Below are 18,291 nucleotides of genomic sequence, written 5' to 3'. Positions count from 1 at the left end.
AGAAAGAACTATATGGTGGATCCACTTTTCGATATTACGGTAAAATCATAGAGCATAAATTTATTTTTCACTGGAAGATGAAAACAGGCAGTTCGAGTTTGTGAAAAAAGGTTAAAAATTCTTACTGGCGTTCACGTGGTATATATTCACGTTCAGGTACATGAAATTTTTTTCACTTGTAATTGGGATATAGCAACAATTAAATAAAAATAGCATGGTTTTGCCAACTTGGGCGAAGATAGGAATTGGATGGTAGGTGCACATGATATTTTGGGAAGGTTTTTGTAGATCATTTCTTGTATGGACAATTCTCACGTGTCATGTCGATCGTTAACTGTAGATAAAACAATTATTGCATTCAAGATGCATGATGATTTTGAATGTCTATATTTTTGACGTTTTGTACAGTTCAAAAATTTTGCATAGATTTTTACTAGTTTTATAAAAAAACATTTATATGTACATTTTATTATAGCATAATAAATTTATGCTTTTTGCAGGTCTGTAGTCACTGTTGTAGGACTTTACGCATTTGTGCTATCTAAGCAAGGTGTTAATGCCAGGAGATATGAGCTTATGAAAGCTAGACAACGTTTGCGCGACACGAATGTTGTAGAATAATTTGCGATAAGATTAAGAAATAAAGAATTTAAAGAAGATTACTACAGAGTACGAAATTTTAAGAATGGCAGCGTTACCACAACTGGATGAAGATAAACTTAAATTAGTACAAGAATTAGAAATTGAAATGATGTCAGATATGTATAATCGTATGACATCTGCATGTCACAGAAAGTGTATAGCACCAAAATATACAGAGGCTGAATTAGGCAAAGGAGAATCTATATGTCTGGATCGTTGTATAGCTAAATATTTAGATGTTCATGAACGGATTGGTAAAAAACTCACGCAACTTTCAATGCAAGAAGCAAAAGTTGCAGAATAAGTAAAAACAAATTAAATTAATATTAATTAGATTTGACAAGACTTTCATGTAATCTTTAAGTTGTCTTTAGTTTTTCTTCTATTACTTTAGAATTTTAAAAGTTTCATGTAAATCAGAACAAATAAAAATAAAATAAAATGCAGTTATGCTGTATTTAATTTAGTTTATAAAAATAAAGAAAACAACTTAGTTTATAAAAATAAAGAAAACAACTTCATGAAATAAAAATTTTTAATTTTCCAATTTCTCAAATATTACTTTTTCATAAGAATATAAATGTATAATAATATTATTTTGCTGATATAGACTTGTTAGAAATGCTTATATGTATTATAAAGATTTTTTTAGAAATTATGATATAGATAAATTATATATTATACATTTTATTTACAAATGATTTATTTTTAAAGAATTTTTCATATAATAATGAATTTTATACACAACACACATTTCTCCACAAATGCAAATATAATAATGCATATTATATATTTAGCTGATTTTAAAATTTAGATTTTCATCAAACTTAAATAATATAAAAATTTTATTAAAGTACTATTATACTTTTTTCTTTTTTTGTATATATTGGAAAATTTATATTAAATATCCAAAATATAATATTTTGTCCATTTAAAGTCCACTTATCTATATATACTTTTGGACATAATTTTGATTTGCAAGTAGAAAAATTTATTTTTAACAATACATTTATATATACTAAAAAATAGTAAAGGTAATAACGTAAGAAAAATTCAATATATATCAATTATTGTACGATTTGATAGAATTTATATATAGCAAGATAAAAAAAAACATACAAATTTAAGTTTTACAAATCGTACAAGGGACAATTGAAATTTTAATAACACATGTTTAATTTTTATCCTTCTTAGTGAGTTCTACGAAGTGATATTAATAGTAAGAGCGATAAAAATAAATTTATTTTTCATTGTTTGTTGTTCAAATTTGCATCACATTTGAATACATTTTGATGAAATATGACATCTAATATTAACCAGCAGTTTTGTCTTTTACCGGACGAGTCGTAGCCAAAGCTAAAGTATGTTGACCACCGCCATTTACTCGTACTACTGTTTTACCTTCTAACTGCTTTCCTTTAACTAATACTGGTTCATCGACATCTTTTACATCTCCTGTTCCAAGATTTCCATTAGTTCCCATACCCCATGAATATAATTCACCTATTGTAATAAAACGTAAAACAAAATCAGATATTTTCAGAGGGGAAGAAGGGAAATGTTGATATATTCACAATTATTTACCTGATTCCGTGACAGCAAAAGATTCTCTGCTACCTGCGCCAACATCGATACATTTAGTAGAGCTTAGAGTAGAAACTAATGTAAGTTCTTCCGCATCCACACAATTAGGTCCAAGTCCAAGACGACCATATTCTTTGCGACCCATCACAAAAACTTGTCCTGCATCATCTAGAGCTATAGTATGATGCTCTCCACTGCTGATATGTCTCCATACCTTACCACTAAAGGTTTTTGATATTTGTGGATGAAAATTGATATCATTGTTTTTTAAACCTGAAAATTTTCCAACAAATATGTCAGACATGTAAAATTGAAAAGTACATATGATATGTAAAGATATATATCTTACCAATTTGATGGAAATTATTTAGACCAAATACATATATATCTCCTTTTTGATGCTCTTTAGCAAATGTGCAAAAATTTCCCGCCCATATATTATCAAACTGCAGCTTCTTACTGATTTTGAATTCAACTATGCCTGGAGTCAGTAATAAACCTATTCCTTGTCGAGAATTTCTACTGGCGGTTCGTGCAGCTACTCGTCCTAATTGTCCTTGTTCACCACGGCCGCAAGTATATATACGTCCATTTTCACTAAGTAATACTAAATGATCATTACCTGATGCTATTTTGACAACTCTTACATTTGGTAATATTTCTACAGGGAATCGTTCATTCCCTTTAACCGTTAGTCCCATAGAACCATGAGTATCCTAAGTTGCAAATCAATTACATTAATTTTCTCTTAATTAACACTATTATAATTAAGTGAAGATTATATAAATTAAGAAAAAGAATATACCCTAAATGTGCCCCAAGCAAATACTTGGCCATCTTCTAACAACGCGGCAGTATGAGAGTCACCTGCTGTCACCTGAATAGCTTTACCAGGCAGTTCGACTATACCTGGTACTGTCTCAGAACCTTCTTTGGTAGTGTCTCGTCCAAGTGCTCCCTCATCGTTGCATCCAAAAGTCAATACTTCACCTGTTTTTCTCAAACATGCATTATGCATAGCACCAGCTGCTATAGCTATAATATCTTGGTAATCAGATATGGCTACTGGACGCATCTTTTCAGTGACTTCTTCTCCTAATCCAAGTTGTCCAAAATCACCTTGTCCAAATACAAGCATGACACCATTGGTAGAAAGGGATCGTAAGTCAGGTTTCACAGTTATTTCTACAAAATAAATTTGTACAAATTATATACTAATGCGAGAGTGGCTTATTAGCAACTTATATAAATCTGTATTCTTCACAAACGTTCATATCTTTGCCTTTAGTCATAACACAAATGATTGATTGAGAAATGCCATTTCTTATATTCTTGCTCTTTTGTAACGTACTCCGATTACACATGTAGGTTACGATATAACGAATTTCGAAAACAAAAAAGGGAAAAAAGTTAATAAATCAAAAAATTGTTAGTCAATATACCTTGTTTTTGCTTGATTTGCTTCGGGGGCTTGTCTGCCTTCGTGGGATCTACGGCTGTCCGTTTCACGGCTCTCCTTGGCGGCACTGCGACATTTTCAGGTTAGGTTTGCAAACGTGCTCATAAAACGTTTATTATGACTGTCACACGCGACTCGGCGAACGCTTTTAACATCGCCGTTTATATACGTACTTACTTCTGCTGTTGTTTTTCGTGAATCGCAAATATGTGCAGTCCCTTGCTCCGTTGGCGCCAAAAGTTACGATGCTCCGATCCGCGCTTTGCGATTGTTGCGCAACTCGTGAAGTACGACGAAGATGATTTGCACGGCGCTAACAGCTGCTTCAATGGTCTCAAGTGATTCTCATTGGCAGATTTGAATATATAGCTGTTGCATTCATTGGACGGGAACACCGTAAAATTCACGCGGCGATCTTCAATAGGAGCTGATTTTGGATGAAAGGGTAATATTACTGGAGTCGACGTGTTTTTTTTTTTGCCAGTATATATATATACGTACATACGTGTTGTGTGCATGCACATGACGGACGATTACCCGCCAAAATGCAAGCCTCCTCTTGAAACGATATTCCTCCAAGTTTTGCTGTAAAAAGTAAGTCTTCTTGTTCGAACAAATATATATGTTTATTCATATTCAACGTCATTAATAAATTTATGAAATCTATCTAAAAAAAATTTCTGACTGATATTTTTTGCGAATATATAACAAGTAAAAGATGTATATTTTTATAAACTACATTTTGTATAAAAATGCACAACGTTCACATCAGAGATCACTTTTAATTGTAAGTTTTATCAAAGTTGTCCGTAAATCGAATTTGTGTGTGATATAGTTTTCATGAATATAAGTTAGATCATAAAAATGTTGTGAGCTCGAGTATAACACGCGACTATAATATTTTGTATATACTATCGTAAATTAATAAACAAGAGTGAACGCCATTTTCCGCACGTATTACAATGAAGCTTCATAAAACCGACTGAGGTATGTTAAGAAAGTTTTGGATTTTGTGGTTTAATATCCCGATGCTTACCAGACTAACATCGTTTTCTGACGGGCAAAATTTAATATCGCGAGATATTAAAAGGATTTTTAAGAGTTCTCCCTCTCTCTCTCTCTCTCTCTCTCTCTCTCTCTTTCTTTCTTGTCTTATAATTATGGTATAAGATAAAGAGACGATAAGATATAGAGATTTATTATTTAACCACGGTTTTATGTTTTGTATTTTTGAAATTTTATTTACGGTTTGACCGTCAAAAAGCTAAAACGACAAATATTATAAAAGTTCATAGATCGATGTTTGTGCTTTTATATGTTTTATCAAAACAAATTTTGCAATGTGATTATAGTAAATAAAAGAACATTAAGGAAATAAGAGTGAATGTCTTTCCGTAATAATATTTTATTCTTATTACAACGATTATTTTGCTGTCATCATATCATATATATATATATATATATATATATATATATATATATATATATATATATATACTATTTTATTATTTACATATTATTTTTCTAAAATTATTTATTATATTTTTTTCTGTCAGACACATCACATTATAGATGACAGTTATAGACATATGATAAATCTAATAAAAAGGATATACTTCACTTGGCATACAAAAATAATTAGAAACATTTTAAATCATATTTGATTTGAAACGCATTTCTGCATAGTATTAAAAAATATAAGATATTTAATATATTTTATATGAATAAATATATCAGGATTTTCGTACAACTTTAGGAAATACTATAATAATAATACAAAAATCATTTATGCTGTTATGCGTATCAAAAAGCGAAATATATCATTCGTCACCTTCGTTACCGACGTACAATTAATAGGAAAGAGACAGAAAATATATTTTTATATCCGTCCTTTTCTATTATTAGTTGCAGCGCCGAGTTCACATGTCGCTGATGTCGCGATTTTCTTCAGTCCGCGTTGTCCTTGTCCCTTCTATTACGATTTGGCGCGTTATGCATTTCGAATCTGACGTCACTGTTACGTAGTAGCTGATGTTAGCCGATTTAATATGGCGATGCGAAAAAAACGGTCTTCCTCTCCGGTGAGTGAAATTCGAAATTCGGAATTTATATGGTTGAGCAATCCGTTCGTTATAGTCGCGAATTAAGCCAAACGAGTATGTGATTATCGCGAGTTGTCATTCGGGCTTTGCTCTCATCAAGGATACGACGGTTTATTGCGGACAGATTATGTTTTGGCGCAAACCATCTCCGTGTGAAGTTGTTAGGACTTGCGAGGTAATTCACTGTTCGAAATTGTTGTGATTAAAATCGTTCTTTATAAATACGGAATAAATATGTCATTAGATGTAAAATTGTGATGAATTATATTTATTACTGTCAAGAGTAAATTTCTCATTTAGAGCTGCAGATGTAATTTTTTGGACCATCAAAACCAGCGTTACGATTATGTACTTGTATAATAATTTTTCTCGTTACAAGATCGTTGCCGTTATCTCCTTTGAAAGAAGGAACGCGAATTGTTTATCTTCTAGGAACTGTCCCATAAATCTTGTCGGTGGCTCGTCTTGACAAAAGTGAGACAGGAATGAGAGCGAGCGAGGTAGAGCGAAATTTTATGAAGCCGGGGCTATTTTGTATCTGTGTGCGTGTGTACAAGCATGTGTATGTGGGGCTTTCGCGTTAAATAAAGTTTGAAACTCGCTCACATACTCGAGAAACGGGGGGGGGGGAGGGAGGGAGAGATAATTAACGATTCTTTTTAATAAAGCGAAAAATCTTGTAACGAGAAAACAATGCCTGTATTCGTACATTGATCAATTTGTCAGGATGTTAACACACCAATGGCGAGAAAATGATCATTACAATATAATCTTTATATATTTGATACATTTAAAATTATCGTCTATAGAAATTTATTCAATGTTGATTTCAGGTAATTTGGTCCACCTTGATCGAGGGACGAATGTTCACACACAGGGAGCACGGAAAATTAAGCCGGATTTTCGGGAAAATTTGTTCACGTTTGGTGTGCACGGTCGCGATTCCCAATAAAATGCGAATTAGCATGCGACGGAGGATGACCGCGGGAGTGCGCGTAATGCGGTGGAGGGACGAAAGGGTGCAGAGAGGGTGCCGGCCGGTGTCGGAGGGGTCGCAAAAGCGCGCCCGCCAACGGCAGTCGACGGCGAGACTTCGCCCGCGTAGGTTCTATCTTTGTTTCTCTCTCGTAATCTCTCATCCATCTGTCTGTTCGTTGCTTATACTTCCGTGAAATTTCAGTTGCAATCGACGCGTGGAATTGAAATTTTGCTTTCTGCACGAACGTTTCTACGAAATATTCGCGAAGGAGTGGAAGACATCACGTGACAGCCGCGTAAAAGACGCGTGACCACCGTCGCGTAAAACGATCGAGAGTGACATCTACGGACGCAGATCTTCGCATCGAGAGACGGGATCGTTTGATGTAGAGCCGAGGAGCTATGACGAGGACGACACGCCGATTTTTGCTGCTGCTGTTGCAGATGCTGATAGGGGGTGAGTAACTTTTTACATATACTATTTGCTTTGAGAACGCGCGTAAATATTGCGTGATTACCGAGAAACGATCGCTACGCTTCTAATATTTATTGCGTGATAAATCATGTGTAACATAATCGTGTGTATAATACAAGTTTGCAGAGATTTTATCAGATATTAAAAATTTATAATTTTTTCTTACAAAAGGCAATTTTAATTGTCCGTGAAAAAAATATGTATTTAAAAAGTCGGCAAGAAATTCATAAGTTAGAGCTCGCTGTTGCAATTTGATTTATACTACACAATGAACATCAAACAATAAATTACTGTCAAATAATACATGTGTTTTGAAATGCAGTATCGATTTGTGACTATACATATAGTAAATTTGCAAATAAAATACTTAACTCTTGAGTTTTTTCTTCACACAAATTTAAAGATCAATCAATTTATTTACACACGTATGAGATAAGAAAGAGGAAAAGATAGAACAGAGCTTATCTAACATATTTTAACATGACAAAAATATCGTGACAAAGTTGCACAGGTTTAAGTTGACGAATTAAATTTAATTTTACGAAATGAAAAATACTGACTGTATTATAATAACAATAAGAATGGATGAATGACCCAAACGTGATCCTTGTACGCGATCCTTTGCTCGCTGCACTTATGTTTCGGTGCGACGGTTTCTCGATAGTCGCGCGACTTGTTGAGCCACCACCTCTCTCTCCTCGGCGAAGAGTAAGCGAGGCGTGCACTGAATTCGCGCGTGACAAAATAGATTTTTCGAGCAGAACGTTTACAACGAAAGTGGATTGATTTTCTTGCTCACGTGAACGTATCAGCGTTTTCTCAATCAGTCTGAGTGGTTGCCGTGGACGTCGCGATGCTTACCATCGCGCACACGTGCTTTTAAGAATTACAAAGCCGCCTTTTCGAAAAGTCGTTCAAGCAAACGCGTCGGTTCTATACGTATATACCTGATTCGATGGACCAACGATGTGTCGTGTGAGATCGAGAAAGCACTTGGAATATTAAAGAGTGTTTATACGCAACATTTTCATTCTACTATTGTTGCCGCGAATGTTATTTTGTTGCGCAAAATAGTAATTATTGGCGTTGAATTATATGCGTCGAAGCTTTAAATTCAGAATAAAATGTATAATCTGAATTTTATAATAAAATCTCTTTTTTCTATTCTGTAAGATATAACAAAATTAGATGGCTAGAAGCGAAAAACAGAATTATTGTATTGACACAATTATATTAGATGTTTAAATATTTATGTTATTTTTTCTGTACAAATTTTTTAATTTTAGTTTAATATTTTATATTCTTTCGAATATTATTAGCATCGATTTTTAAATAATTCATTCTCATATTGTATATTCATTATATTTTTTAAATTCCATATTAAATTTGTTTCTTCTGAAAATCTATACTCGTACAACTCAATCAAAGTAATTTATCTTGATCATAAGATTTATCAGGAGAAAAATGCATTTGCGCTTATAAAAGGTGAGCATGCAATTTCTGAATATTTTATGTCAATGTCGAATTGCGAAGTATCCATAGAGAGAAAGAGAGCGTTTGAGGTTGTCCTTTCACGCGTTCTCGAAGAAAACACGTTTTCGTACCTAATATTCTTCATTCGCCGCGGATAGAAGATAGACGTTTATTCATCTTCCGGCACACGCCTCAAAGCTTTTCAGTTCTTCGTTTGCAAACAAGATGTGACGTTCACCCAAGTGTCCATCTCGCGGTGCATTGCACGCGCAAAGGTGGTGTATTGAAACAAAACGTGAGAAAAAAGCCATCGTTAACCCAGTTTCTTAGCTATCAATCATCATACGGTGTTTCGCGGCAGACCAGGCGCTGATAGAATTTCTGATGAAAATTGAAGAAAGATAGCTACCACCTTTCCTCTATATCAGAATTACATTAAATGTTTTCAGAAAATTTTGCAGGTATAATAATTTATATGTAAAATCGATATTTTGCAACAAAAATTTTGTTTTGCAATTTTTTCTTCTTTCAACTTTTAATATATGTTAAATACAATAAATGAAACTCTCTCCTTCTCTCTTGAGTGACTGAAACTAAAATTTTTGTAGTAAATCTCTCTCTCTCTCTCTTTCTCTCTCTCTTAACGTTTATTTATATTCTAAGATTAATTTCGAGAATAAGTCTTAGATTTTCCACCTTTTTCGAAGATTTTTAAAGTTGAATGTTAAAGTATCCACATATGTATGTTGTTGGTAGTATATGTCAAAATCATCAATATATTGTTTACCTTTTTTTTAACTATTTTTTTAAGTTATTGTTTCAATTTTGACTTCGCTTTGTAATAATAAAAAATATATTCTTTTGTTTGCCCCCAAGATATACAATTTATATTAAAACCGTACTATCATTATAAACTCTACAACTCGTGTTATTTTACGAGCACGCTATATCTGAGCGAATTCAAAAAACGAATGCACGCGCAGAATATCCGTTATGACATATCGATATAAGCACAACACAGTAGAAAAACATTATATGGGAAATAAAAACAGTTCGAATAACGTTGGAAAAATTGAAGGTACAGCGAGAGGAAACGCGTGCGAAGCGCGAGTCGTAAAACTGCGCGTAATGGCAGTGACGTTGCGGGATCGAGTGCGGTCCGTCAAGTTGTACGATATGCATTTCGCGAGATATAAAGATGTGAGCCGGTAACAGCGGTATAAGAATTGTCAAAAATGCGCCGAGATGGATCCTCTTAATTCTTTCAACCGTTCGCGTCGGATCGCGTTTTCCGCGCGAGCGCACTTTAAATCGCGCAAACGCTTTTCTTTCCCTTAGAAACGCGAAATTATTTAGTAGTCGCTGTATATACGGCGGCTTTCTCTCTGAAATGCCGTTCGTCCATCCCCGCGAAATACACCATGGAGGAACAAACTCGTAAAACATCACACACGAAACGTATGTACATGCGACATGCGGCCTCGCGATCGACTTCGGCTCCGCTCTCGCAATCAGCGCGCGCGAGCGGAATAAAAGGGTTGAAGCGGTTGTGTAAAACGTTCTTCTGAAAAAAAAAAAATATGTGGGTGACCCGATTTCCCCCGTTATCAATCAGCGGTATTCGGCACAGAAGCCGAACAAGGCAGATAGGCACCGATACAAAGTCTCTTCCCGATAGCGAATCGCGCGTGCGCCGCATATTTCGCGGCTCGCGAGAAATATTCCCCGGAAGCGCGCGGCGATGTATTTTTCCTTTTTTCTGTTGAAAAAGCTGAAAGTGCATTTTTCGCTCGTCTGTCTGTCTCTCGAAAAGTTACGTTTGCGATCCATTACAATCGGATCACTTCGCGTATACGTGTCTCTCTCGCAAAATATCGTCAGGTTGTATACGCGACGTGAGAGGTGAGTCGCGAATAAAAAAAAATAGTAATTTACACGAGAGCGCGTATGAAAGGGCAGTTTGCTTGGTTGCTTTTCGTAAAATGCACGGATATAAAGGACGATTATGTGTACATATATACATGTGTGTGCGAGGTTTTGATAAAATATTCGTATACTAAAATAATACTTGCGCGTCCGTGATTTGTGTTCTATGCCGATAGGAAATCACATCATCACGTATGCCGGAACGCATCTTTCGTTGCTTATCAAATTGTAGCTTCCGCCGTGCGCGGTCCATATTGTGTGCAGTTGGCAATTTGTCGATCTTTTATAACCAGTGACTGATGTAACGATCGATAATAGAAACATCGACGCAAAATTTCATCTCCCTTTTTCACTTGTGTACAATATATCGCATTGCTGTAATTTGCACTCTATGCGTCACAAAGAATAAAGTAATAATTTCTCTCAGAATTATTTTTAATAAAGGCTAAATGATATTTTAGATCTTTGACATTAGATATGACGATTAATAGACAATAAAATACATTAACTGACTACAGTTACACATTACAGTTATTTAATACGAGAATATCAATTTTTTTTTTCTAAATGAATATATTTATTAGATTTATAGTGTAAAGAAAAAAAAATTAAAATTTTAATAAATATCTATTATTTTACAAATAATTCTATAAATTTATAATTTTATAAATTTTTATAAATCTTTATAATCTTATTAAATCCTTTTTTGGAGAGCATTTTTGTTTAGAACAATTATAAATATTTTTATTTGTATTTTTTTTTGAATAAAATCTCTTTTATTTAAAAGATAGTTTTACGTATACATAATATGTAACACGATTTTTATAATTTAAATCTATTCATTCGCGTCGAGAATAACGCGTGAAGAACGTGTAATGTATAAAATAAAGCGGTATTTTTTTTTGCACGAGATTTAATAAAGAGCCGATAATGTACGTTTAATATTCATTATTGTCGAAAAAAAAATATTCATCAACATTCGTGACACGTTTGAGGGAGGTAGGCAACAGAGAGAGGTTTGCGAATTGCGAGAGATTTCCAGGAGGGTGGCGCGACATCGATGGTTTTCTGATTGACGAGCAGGCAGGCGCGGCGTGCATATCAAAAACAGTATTAATTAGCCGTCGAATCGCCGTTGATTTTCGACAAAGCGCCGACGCGGTTATAACACGGCTATTCGTCGAACGGCTGTGTTTATCAATTAGCCACGGTGCACATGGCTGCATCCGGGTTATGCGCATGCATGCGGACAAAAAGTCGGCGAACGGGCCAATCGCGTTAATATCGCCGATTATCGATCGTGGCTCAGACTGCCATTTCTGATTTTGCCCGCTGAATTACGATTCGCACACAGTTTCTCTTTTGTGTTATTTTATTATTTTCTACATTATTGTGTACAAATATATTTTTGTATATAAAAGATTGATTATATAACCATTGGCCAGTATCGGCTACATTTTACAATAGTAACTAACAATAAGGAAAAAGCAGCAGAATAGAAGATCTTTGCGTTTAATTGCCGTCGAGTGGTGCACTTCGCGGCTTGGAACGATTGTGTTTAACGATCGGATTTCTTTCTCGAAAGGGAGAAGGATTCCTCGAGATTTCGTACTTGATTTTTCCAAGAGAAAGAGACAGAAGGTCTCCTTCCGAAGGAATGACTATCAGCTATTCCCACCTCGAGGAGCCGCTGAATATGCATGAAACAATCGCGTATCTCATGCAATTAGCCGGGGCAAATCTTTTTCTTCTTCTCTATTTCTTTATCTGTCTGTTATTTCTTTTTTCTACCTTTCTTGCCGTACCTCCTCTGTGTCTTTCAAAACTCTTTTTTTTCCTCATATCCGTTTTCTCTCTCTTTCTCTTCTCTCTTTCGCTCTCGCTCAGCTCGTTTCTATCCTCCGGCAACGAACGGTAGAAAACTTGCTCTAATCAGAGTGCATTTGTGATTTCCGCAGGCAAGCGCCACCGATGCAAATTGCATTTTGAATAACGCTGACACCGTGGACGCGGCCCAGTTCGTCGACCGATAAACGCGAACTCCTGCACCCTCTGCCACCCTCGGCATCATCCCCACGAGTTATCTATCGTTCATCCTTTCACTCTTCTATCTCTGTTTTTCTTTTTATTCCTTTCTCTCTTTCTCTCTCTTTGCTTTTCCCACCACTGGAGAGGTGTACGACATACTTGCGCTTTTTTCCATCACGTGGGCGGCTTTTGTAACGCTTTTAGTTACACCACCGGATTTACTCTCACAGCTGACGAGATTATCTTTTTAATTCTCTACATGCGCGCCGCAAAACTGACGCGTGCTGATAAATCGCTATTAAAAGGGAATTGTTGAAGCTGTTTTTACATCAAGTTTGCAAGTTTTTCTATTGTTACACGAAATTAAGAATTTCTATGCATCAATCATCTATTTGCCCTGATTAAAATTCTAATTTTTCTGCGAGATAAATAATACTGTAGAGAGATATATATGAAAAAATTAATAATGACAGATTTGTTGGTATGATAGTAAATTTGTTAGAAATATTGCACGTGTTGTGTAATATAAAATGCATGGATTATTATACGTAAACGTAAGGACTCGCGTAAGATCGTTTTGCAGTTAATCTCGTAAATTTGGCTTTGATGTGTTAGCTGTCAAGTTGCTTTTGCGATTATTCTGGCAGTTCCCTGACGTCATATCCATATTCTAATAAACCCGGCCTAACTACGCCTAACCGAGCTGTCAGCTTGAATAATATCGCATTCAATTGCGCCATCTTCCTCAGTCACTTTTAATAAAGTCCAAAATTAAACCGGTAGAATTTTTCATCTTTACTTAAAAAAAAATGACATGCTCGCATATTTAATATATAGGAATATAGTATATCATTATCATATATATATATTTAACAAAATTTATAAAGAATTTACCATGAAAATGAAGAACAGATTTTTTTCTTATATAATTCGTACTCTCGAGCACCAGATTTTTTGAACCGCCAATTATCCTTCACTTTATGGAATACATTTATCGTGGAAAACAATACTTATTGTTCTGATAATCCTCGTTCCATAACTTTTTTAATTTTATTCATAATCCTGAGCTTGCCATAGCGGTACATAATATTCCTCTTACTTACAACATCACTGTAAAAGTGCCAATGGTTGACAAAGAAATATTTGAACATCCGCGCGGTTCTTCTTTCAGAAGTCTCGTAATTGTGCGCTTTGAAGTTCTTGACAAACACACCTTTGCGACGTGAAGCGGCTTCGCGTCAAATCGCGTTTTAAACGTAGCAGCGAGAAACTTTGTCCAGATGCAACGCGCCCGAGCTTTCAACCGGGTGGGGAAAAGTTCGCGGGGCGATCGCGAAAGCACATTTCGTTGACTCCGCAAACATTTTCCCTCGCGCGCGGACATGTTTTTGTATTTTTCTCTGACAACCCTTCCTTTTCTGTCCAGAAAAGAGCACTTTGCGGCTCGTCGCTGTTTCTGTGTTCTCAGGAAACATTCATCCGCGGCTACGTTCCATCATCGTGTGTCTTCAATTAGTTATTTTTACGCTCGGACGTTTAAAATATTACATGTCAAATTTGCATTTTTAAAAGATGGAATCAAAATTGTATAAATCAATCTATAGAAATTGACATGCTACAACATCGATTTATTAACATGATATTTCGGCTTTTGACATTGTTGAAAAATCTGAAAGAACATTTATATATATATATTGTACAATAACGTATTAATCCTTTTTTTGCTACATATGTTAGCAAATCTGAAATGAAAAATATATTCAGGAAATAAAAGTTAATTTTTTGTTGTTAAAAACATTTATTGTATTTATTTATGTTATGGTATTCATTTGTTTGTGTAGGTTCGTGCAATAAAATATTATTTATTGTTTTTTTAAGAATAAATTAGTTTTAGAAACTGCGAAATTTTAAAAAATATTTCATGTAACGAGAAAAATCCTCGAAATCATAAGTTTTCCGATATGAGATGAGAGTGAGAGGGGGGGGGAGGAATTGATTTCCGGATATTAATGCAGTAGTAGACGGCCCATTGCCAATTGGAATACTACATTATCGATTTGTCGGCGATGATATTCCAGCTTCCAACATTATCTGATGTTGTCGGGCCATTTGTTGGAAATAACATCTATCTCGATACACGCGGACACAAAGCGCGTTAGCTTCTATGGCTTGAGCTTAGAGGAAATTAAATAAATTATATTATTTTCTTTAGAGAAGAAAATTGTATCTCTGACAATTTAGCAGGGAAATTTTTCCAAGTTATTAAAATAGCATCTCTTAGAAAATATTCTTAGAGAATAGAATGTACCTTACATCTTTTCTTTTACACCGGCCTTTATGATACATTCCTGTGTCTCAGTAATACTGCACGGTAATATTAATTCTCAGTGTTCTGCATTTCATCTGCGTTGTATATACATAAGAATGTTATATTACGATTAAAAAAGATGCGTAGCACACTTTTTTTGCGAATTGTAATTTAGCTAACATTTACCTGAAAATATATATTAAAAGATACTTTACTAATATGTTAACGCTTTGTAAGTTCTATGAGAGTTAGTAATTTCCTAACACTGTTAACTGTAAAGTATAATGATATAATAGTTTATCCTGTGGAGAGAATCTGCTCGCATAAAGGATTAAATAATTCAAAATTCAAAATCATACTATAGTGATTCGTATGCATTAAAATTCCACGTGATACTGTTCATGTTGAAGTAATTAAATTATTCTCTTAATTTAGACTAATCCCATTAATTTTATAGTCTTTTCAGGCGTTACATGTTCCATTTCATGTTTCGATTAACATTTACAGAAATCACAACATGTTCACCGTATTTATTGTTAGCATTACACGCATTAGACGCGTAACAAGGCAAAATATCATTTGTACGTGGCCTGCCTCTTGTTAACAAACATTACCCCGATCTCGGGTGCGAGATATAGGTCAAAATTGACCCATACTGTAGTCCGTAGGTGCGAAAGGGCGGAGTCCGGGATTTAGGGTCGCAACTGCGGGCGCAGGATTTAACGCACCTCCCCTGCCCCTCCGACTGTTTTAAGCGAGTTAGCGCTCGAAAACTTTTGATGGACGCGGGGAAACATGCGGGGGCAGCGATTATCGCGATTAAATGTTTCTACGAGGTGTACGTACGTGCATATGTTTGTGTGCATAGTTACATACGCGACGGCCACATGCGTTTGTCAGCACGAATTTCCGGAAACTTTGATTTTACGCTTCGAGTCACGAAACTGCCAAACAAATTCCGACGAGAAACTTGCTTTCGAGATTCTCTCTCTTTATCTATCTATATATCTATTTATCTCTTTTGTGTACCACTTGTTGGCACTTTCTCTCGCGACGTGCGAGGATTATTAGATTTCTTGCTCCGGATGACGATTGAATTCGATATTTATCTTGGATTCGGTCGAGTGCAATTTCACATGAAAATACATTTATCACAATAGCGATCGTGTTTCATGTCTAAGATCTTGCAGAAGTTTCTTTGTAAATACGCTTAGTTTCACCCCTAAGTGACTCTTGTTTTAGTTGTTAGTTTGAAAAAAAAAAAAGATCGACTTGTAAATGTCATTTTTAATCCAAACAAAAGCACTAAAATCACTTCTTAAAATTGTTATCTTTGCAATAGCGACTTATAAATTACGCAAAATAGGAAAATAGTTAATTATAATAACTCAGAAGCAAGATATCAAATTATAACAAACTGATGGCGTCAAGTAAAAGATATATTGGTTCAACTATTATATAAATTGCATGTACTTCATAATCAAAGTTTATAATAATTTTTATAATTAATTTGAATTAGAAAATAAAAACAAAAATCAAGGATATTTTTGACAAAAATATTTGCACTAATATATGCATAAAAAATAAATAATTTTATTTATATTATATACTTTTATGTTTTCTTAAAAATTCATGTAAAAGGCTTGAAAATTTGGAAGAAACTGAGAATATTTTGAAAAATTCATAGATCGCTGCTTTTTAATTGATTTTTTATTGCTCCCGTGATAGGGAGGAAAAACCATTGTTGAATACAAAAATCACTGTACGCGACGCGCGTTGACATTTCCCTTGCAAATACTGGAGGTGACAAGATTCTATCGTTAGCCGGTGACCTATCATCGATTCAAGTTAGGTGTGCATCGCGCTTCGTAGTCGAACATATAAACATTCCGATGCGGCGGCGCGAAAGAGGAAACCCAAGTACGACTCGTTGCGCGACGTGTCAGCCGTGTTGCTAGAAAGACTCCCGGCGGATTCGAAACGGGATTCAATTTCCCGAAAGGCGATCTTCGTCCCGTCGAGTCTCGCAACTCTCGCACTATCGGCTCGACGGGCGAGGAAACTGAGAATGTAACTCTAAGAGAATGCGGAGAGTGGGATGTTGAACAAACAGGCGACAGAAAGAATAAGGAGGGTGGCAAGAAAGAGAAAGAGAGAGAGAGAGAGAATAAGATAGAACGCGTTGTAGAACCGGAAGTTCGTCCTGAATCCACGAATCGCAATGCGGGACCGCGTTTCGGCCGGCGCCGGAAGTCTTTTAGAAGTTTGATTAAACTTCGACCGCGCGCAGCGCGTGCTTGTGAAACATTGGTCGTTCCAGATTGCAGGGACCTGAAGACAGATAAAAGGCTGTGCGCAACGAGATGGGACTTGAATTTTGAAATTCGAATAATGGCAATGGCTTAATTTTATGAAAGGTGAAAGAAAAGCGAGATATATATATATATATATATCTTTCTTTAGAAAAAGAAAGAGCGTGAATATGTGCGTATATATATATATTATGCAATAACATCTCATAAAATAGTGACGTAAAATTCAATAAAACAGTAATGATTGAAGAAAGTTTTCATTTTTTAAATATTTATCATACCATTTTGCGCGAACGTGTCTTTAATTATTTAAAAAATTTCTTTATTATGCAAGTACTTAGGCGCATGCCTAGTGATTCTGCGTCACGAGAAGTTCTTTCTCCATTACATTCGCGTATTATGCCATTAAATGAACCGTGACGCGAGTTGTGAGTGAAACGTCTATATTTAATTGAAATCTTCGGCCCCCTTCTTTAGTGAAAGAAGGATCCATCAGAGATAAGACCAAACGACGACGTAAAGATGAGACTGAGAGACTCCGAGGATATAGGAATGGAATTCTAATAAGTTACGAAACAGCCCGCGCGAAATGTTAACCGAGTTTAATGGGAAAACACGGAAGAAAAGGATAGTCCGTAGTTTCTCAACTATCTCTCTGTTCAAGTTTCCCGTGAGAACGTTCGCACGATATTGGATGTTATCCCAGATGCGCGAACTGCAGGATCAAATACGACAAATGGGAAAAGTTAAGATTAACGAGCCGAATGAAAATGTTCTCTATATAAAATAAAAATATTACATCGGAGTAGGACATGAAAACATTAGGACGAGATGGAAGAAGACTGCGTCAACTTTTTCACATTAACTCCGTCTTATCTACTACGGTTTACAATGAACAAGATGAGAGACTTCTGTTAGGTAACCTAATTTTAACTTGAATTACGCATAATGTAATTTAGATTAATCATTCATATTGTGTAAAGTAATCAGAGCTAAGGCAAAGT

The 18,291-nt window shown here is 35.2% G+C and overlaps 3 protein-coding genes across 12 annotated transcripts in view; 2 read left to right on the top strand and 1 right to left on the bottom strand.

Moving 5' to 3' along the window:
* Positions 1-10: 10 nt before the first annotated feature.
* Tim10 (translocase of inner membrane 10) lies at positions 11-1,093 on the top strand. Of its 3 annotated transcripts, XM_072895386.1 has the most exons (3): positions 22-156; positions 239-252; positions 501-1,093. In XM_072895386.1, the coding sequence occupies exon 3, from the start codon at positions 686-688 to the stop codon at positions 944-946; it is 261 nt and encodes an 86-aa protein (XP_072751487.1). In that variant the 5' UTR covers positions 22-156; positions 239-252; positions 501-685; the 3' UTR covers positions 947-1,093. The 3 variants fall into 3 exon arrangements, with proteins under 3 accessions (XP_072751486.1, XP_072751485.1, XP_072751487.1); XM_072895385.1 differs by lacking the exon at positions 239-252 and having other exon boundaries at positions 11-156; XM_072895384.1 differs by having other exon boundaries at positions 21-252.
* A 643-nt stretch (positions 1,094-1,736) lies between these two features.
* On the bottom strand, positions 1,737-4,019 carry Rcc1 (Regulator of chromosome condensation 1). Of its 2 annotated transcripts, none has more exons than XM_072895378.1 (6): positions 3,859-4,019; positions 3,669-3,752; positions 3,032-3,411; positions 2,576-2,942; positions 2,227-2,499; positions 1,737-2,145 (listed from the first exon to the last, which is right to left on the bottom strand). In XM_072895378.1, coding segments are annotated over exons 1-6 (1,296 nt in total). In that variant the 5' UTR covers positions 3,860-4,019; the 3' UTR covers positions 1,737-1,954. The 2 variants fall into 2 exon arrangements, with proteins under 2 accessions (XP_072751479.1, XP_072751480.1); XM_072895379.1 differs by having other exon boundaries at positions 1,740-2,145; positions 3,863-3,997.
* A 2,781-nt stretch (positions 4,020-6,800) lies between these two features.
* Positions 6,801-18,291, top strand: part of LOC140667432 (kin of IRRE-like protein 3) — a 160,277-nt gene continuing 148,786 nt past the window's right edge. For 4 of the 7 annotated variants that reach the window (XM_072895372.1, XM_072895369.1, XM_072895376.1 and 1 more), the window contains exon 1: positions 6,854-7,222. In XM_072895372.1, the coding sequence (XP_072751473.1) occupies positions 7,168-7,222 (55 nt within the window). In that variant the 5' untranslated portion in view covers positions 6,854-7,167. Of the gene's footprint in view, positions 7,223-18,291 lie in introns of all 7 variants that reach the window. The other 3 variants (XM_072895370.1, XM_072895371.1, XM_072895374.1) reach the window with 3 other exon arrangements.

Source organism: Anoplolepis gracilipes, chromosome 7 (genome assembly GCF_047496725.1).
Source record: "Anoplolepis gracilipes chromosome 7, ASM4749672v1, whole genome shotgun sequence".
In the NCBI taxonomy this organism is placed as follows: Eukaryota; Metazoa; Arthropoda; class Insecta; order Hymenoptera; family Formicidae; genus Anoplolepis; species Anoplolepis gracilipes.
Note: the sequence above shows the minus strand (reverse complement) of the source record. Positions and strands in the feature narration are given on the sequence as shown.

Coding starts and splice junctions, on each gene's coding strand:
- Tim10 (XM_072895385.1), top strand. CDS start 686: ATGGCAGCGTTACCACAACTGGATGAAGATAAACTTAAATTAGTACAA.
- Rcc1 (XM_072895378.1), bottom strand. Junction 2,943..3,031: donor TTGCTTGGGGCACATTTAGG/GTATATTCTTTT, acceptor TTTGCAACTTAG/GATACTCATGGTTCTATGGG. Junction 2,146..2,226: donor TTTTGCTGTCACGGAATCAG/GTAAATAATTGT, acceptor TTATTACAATAG/GTGAATTATATTCATGGGGT.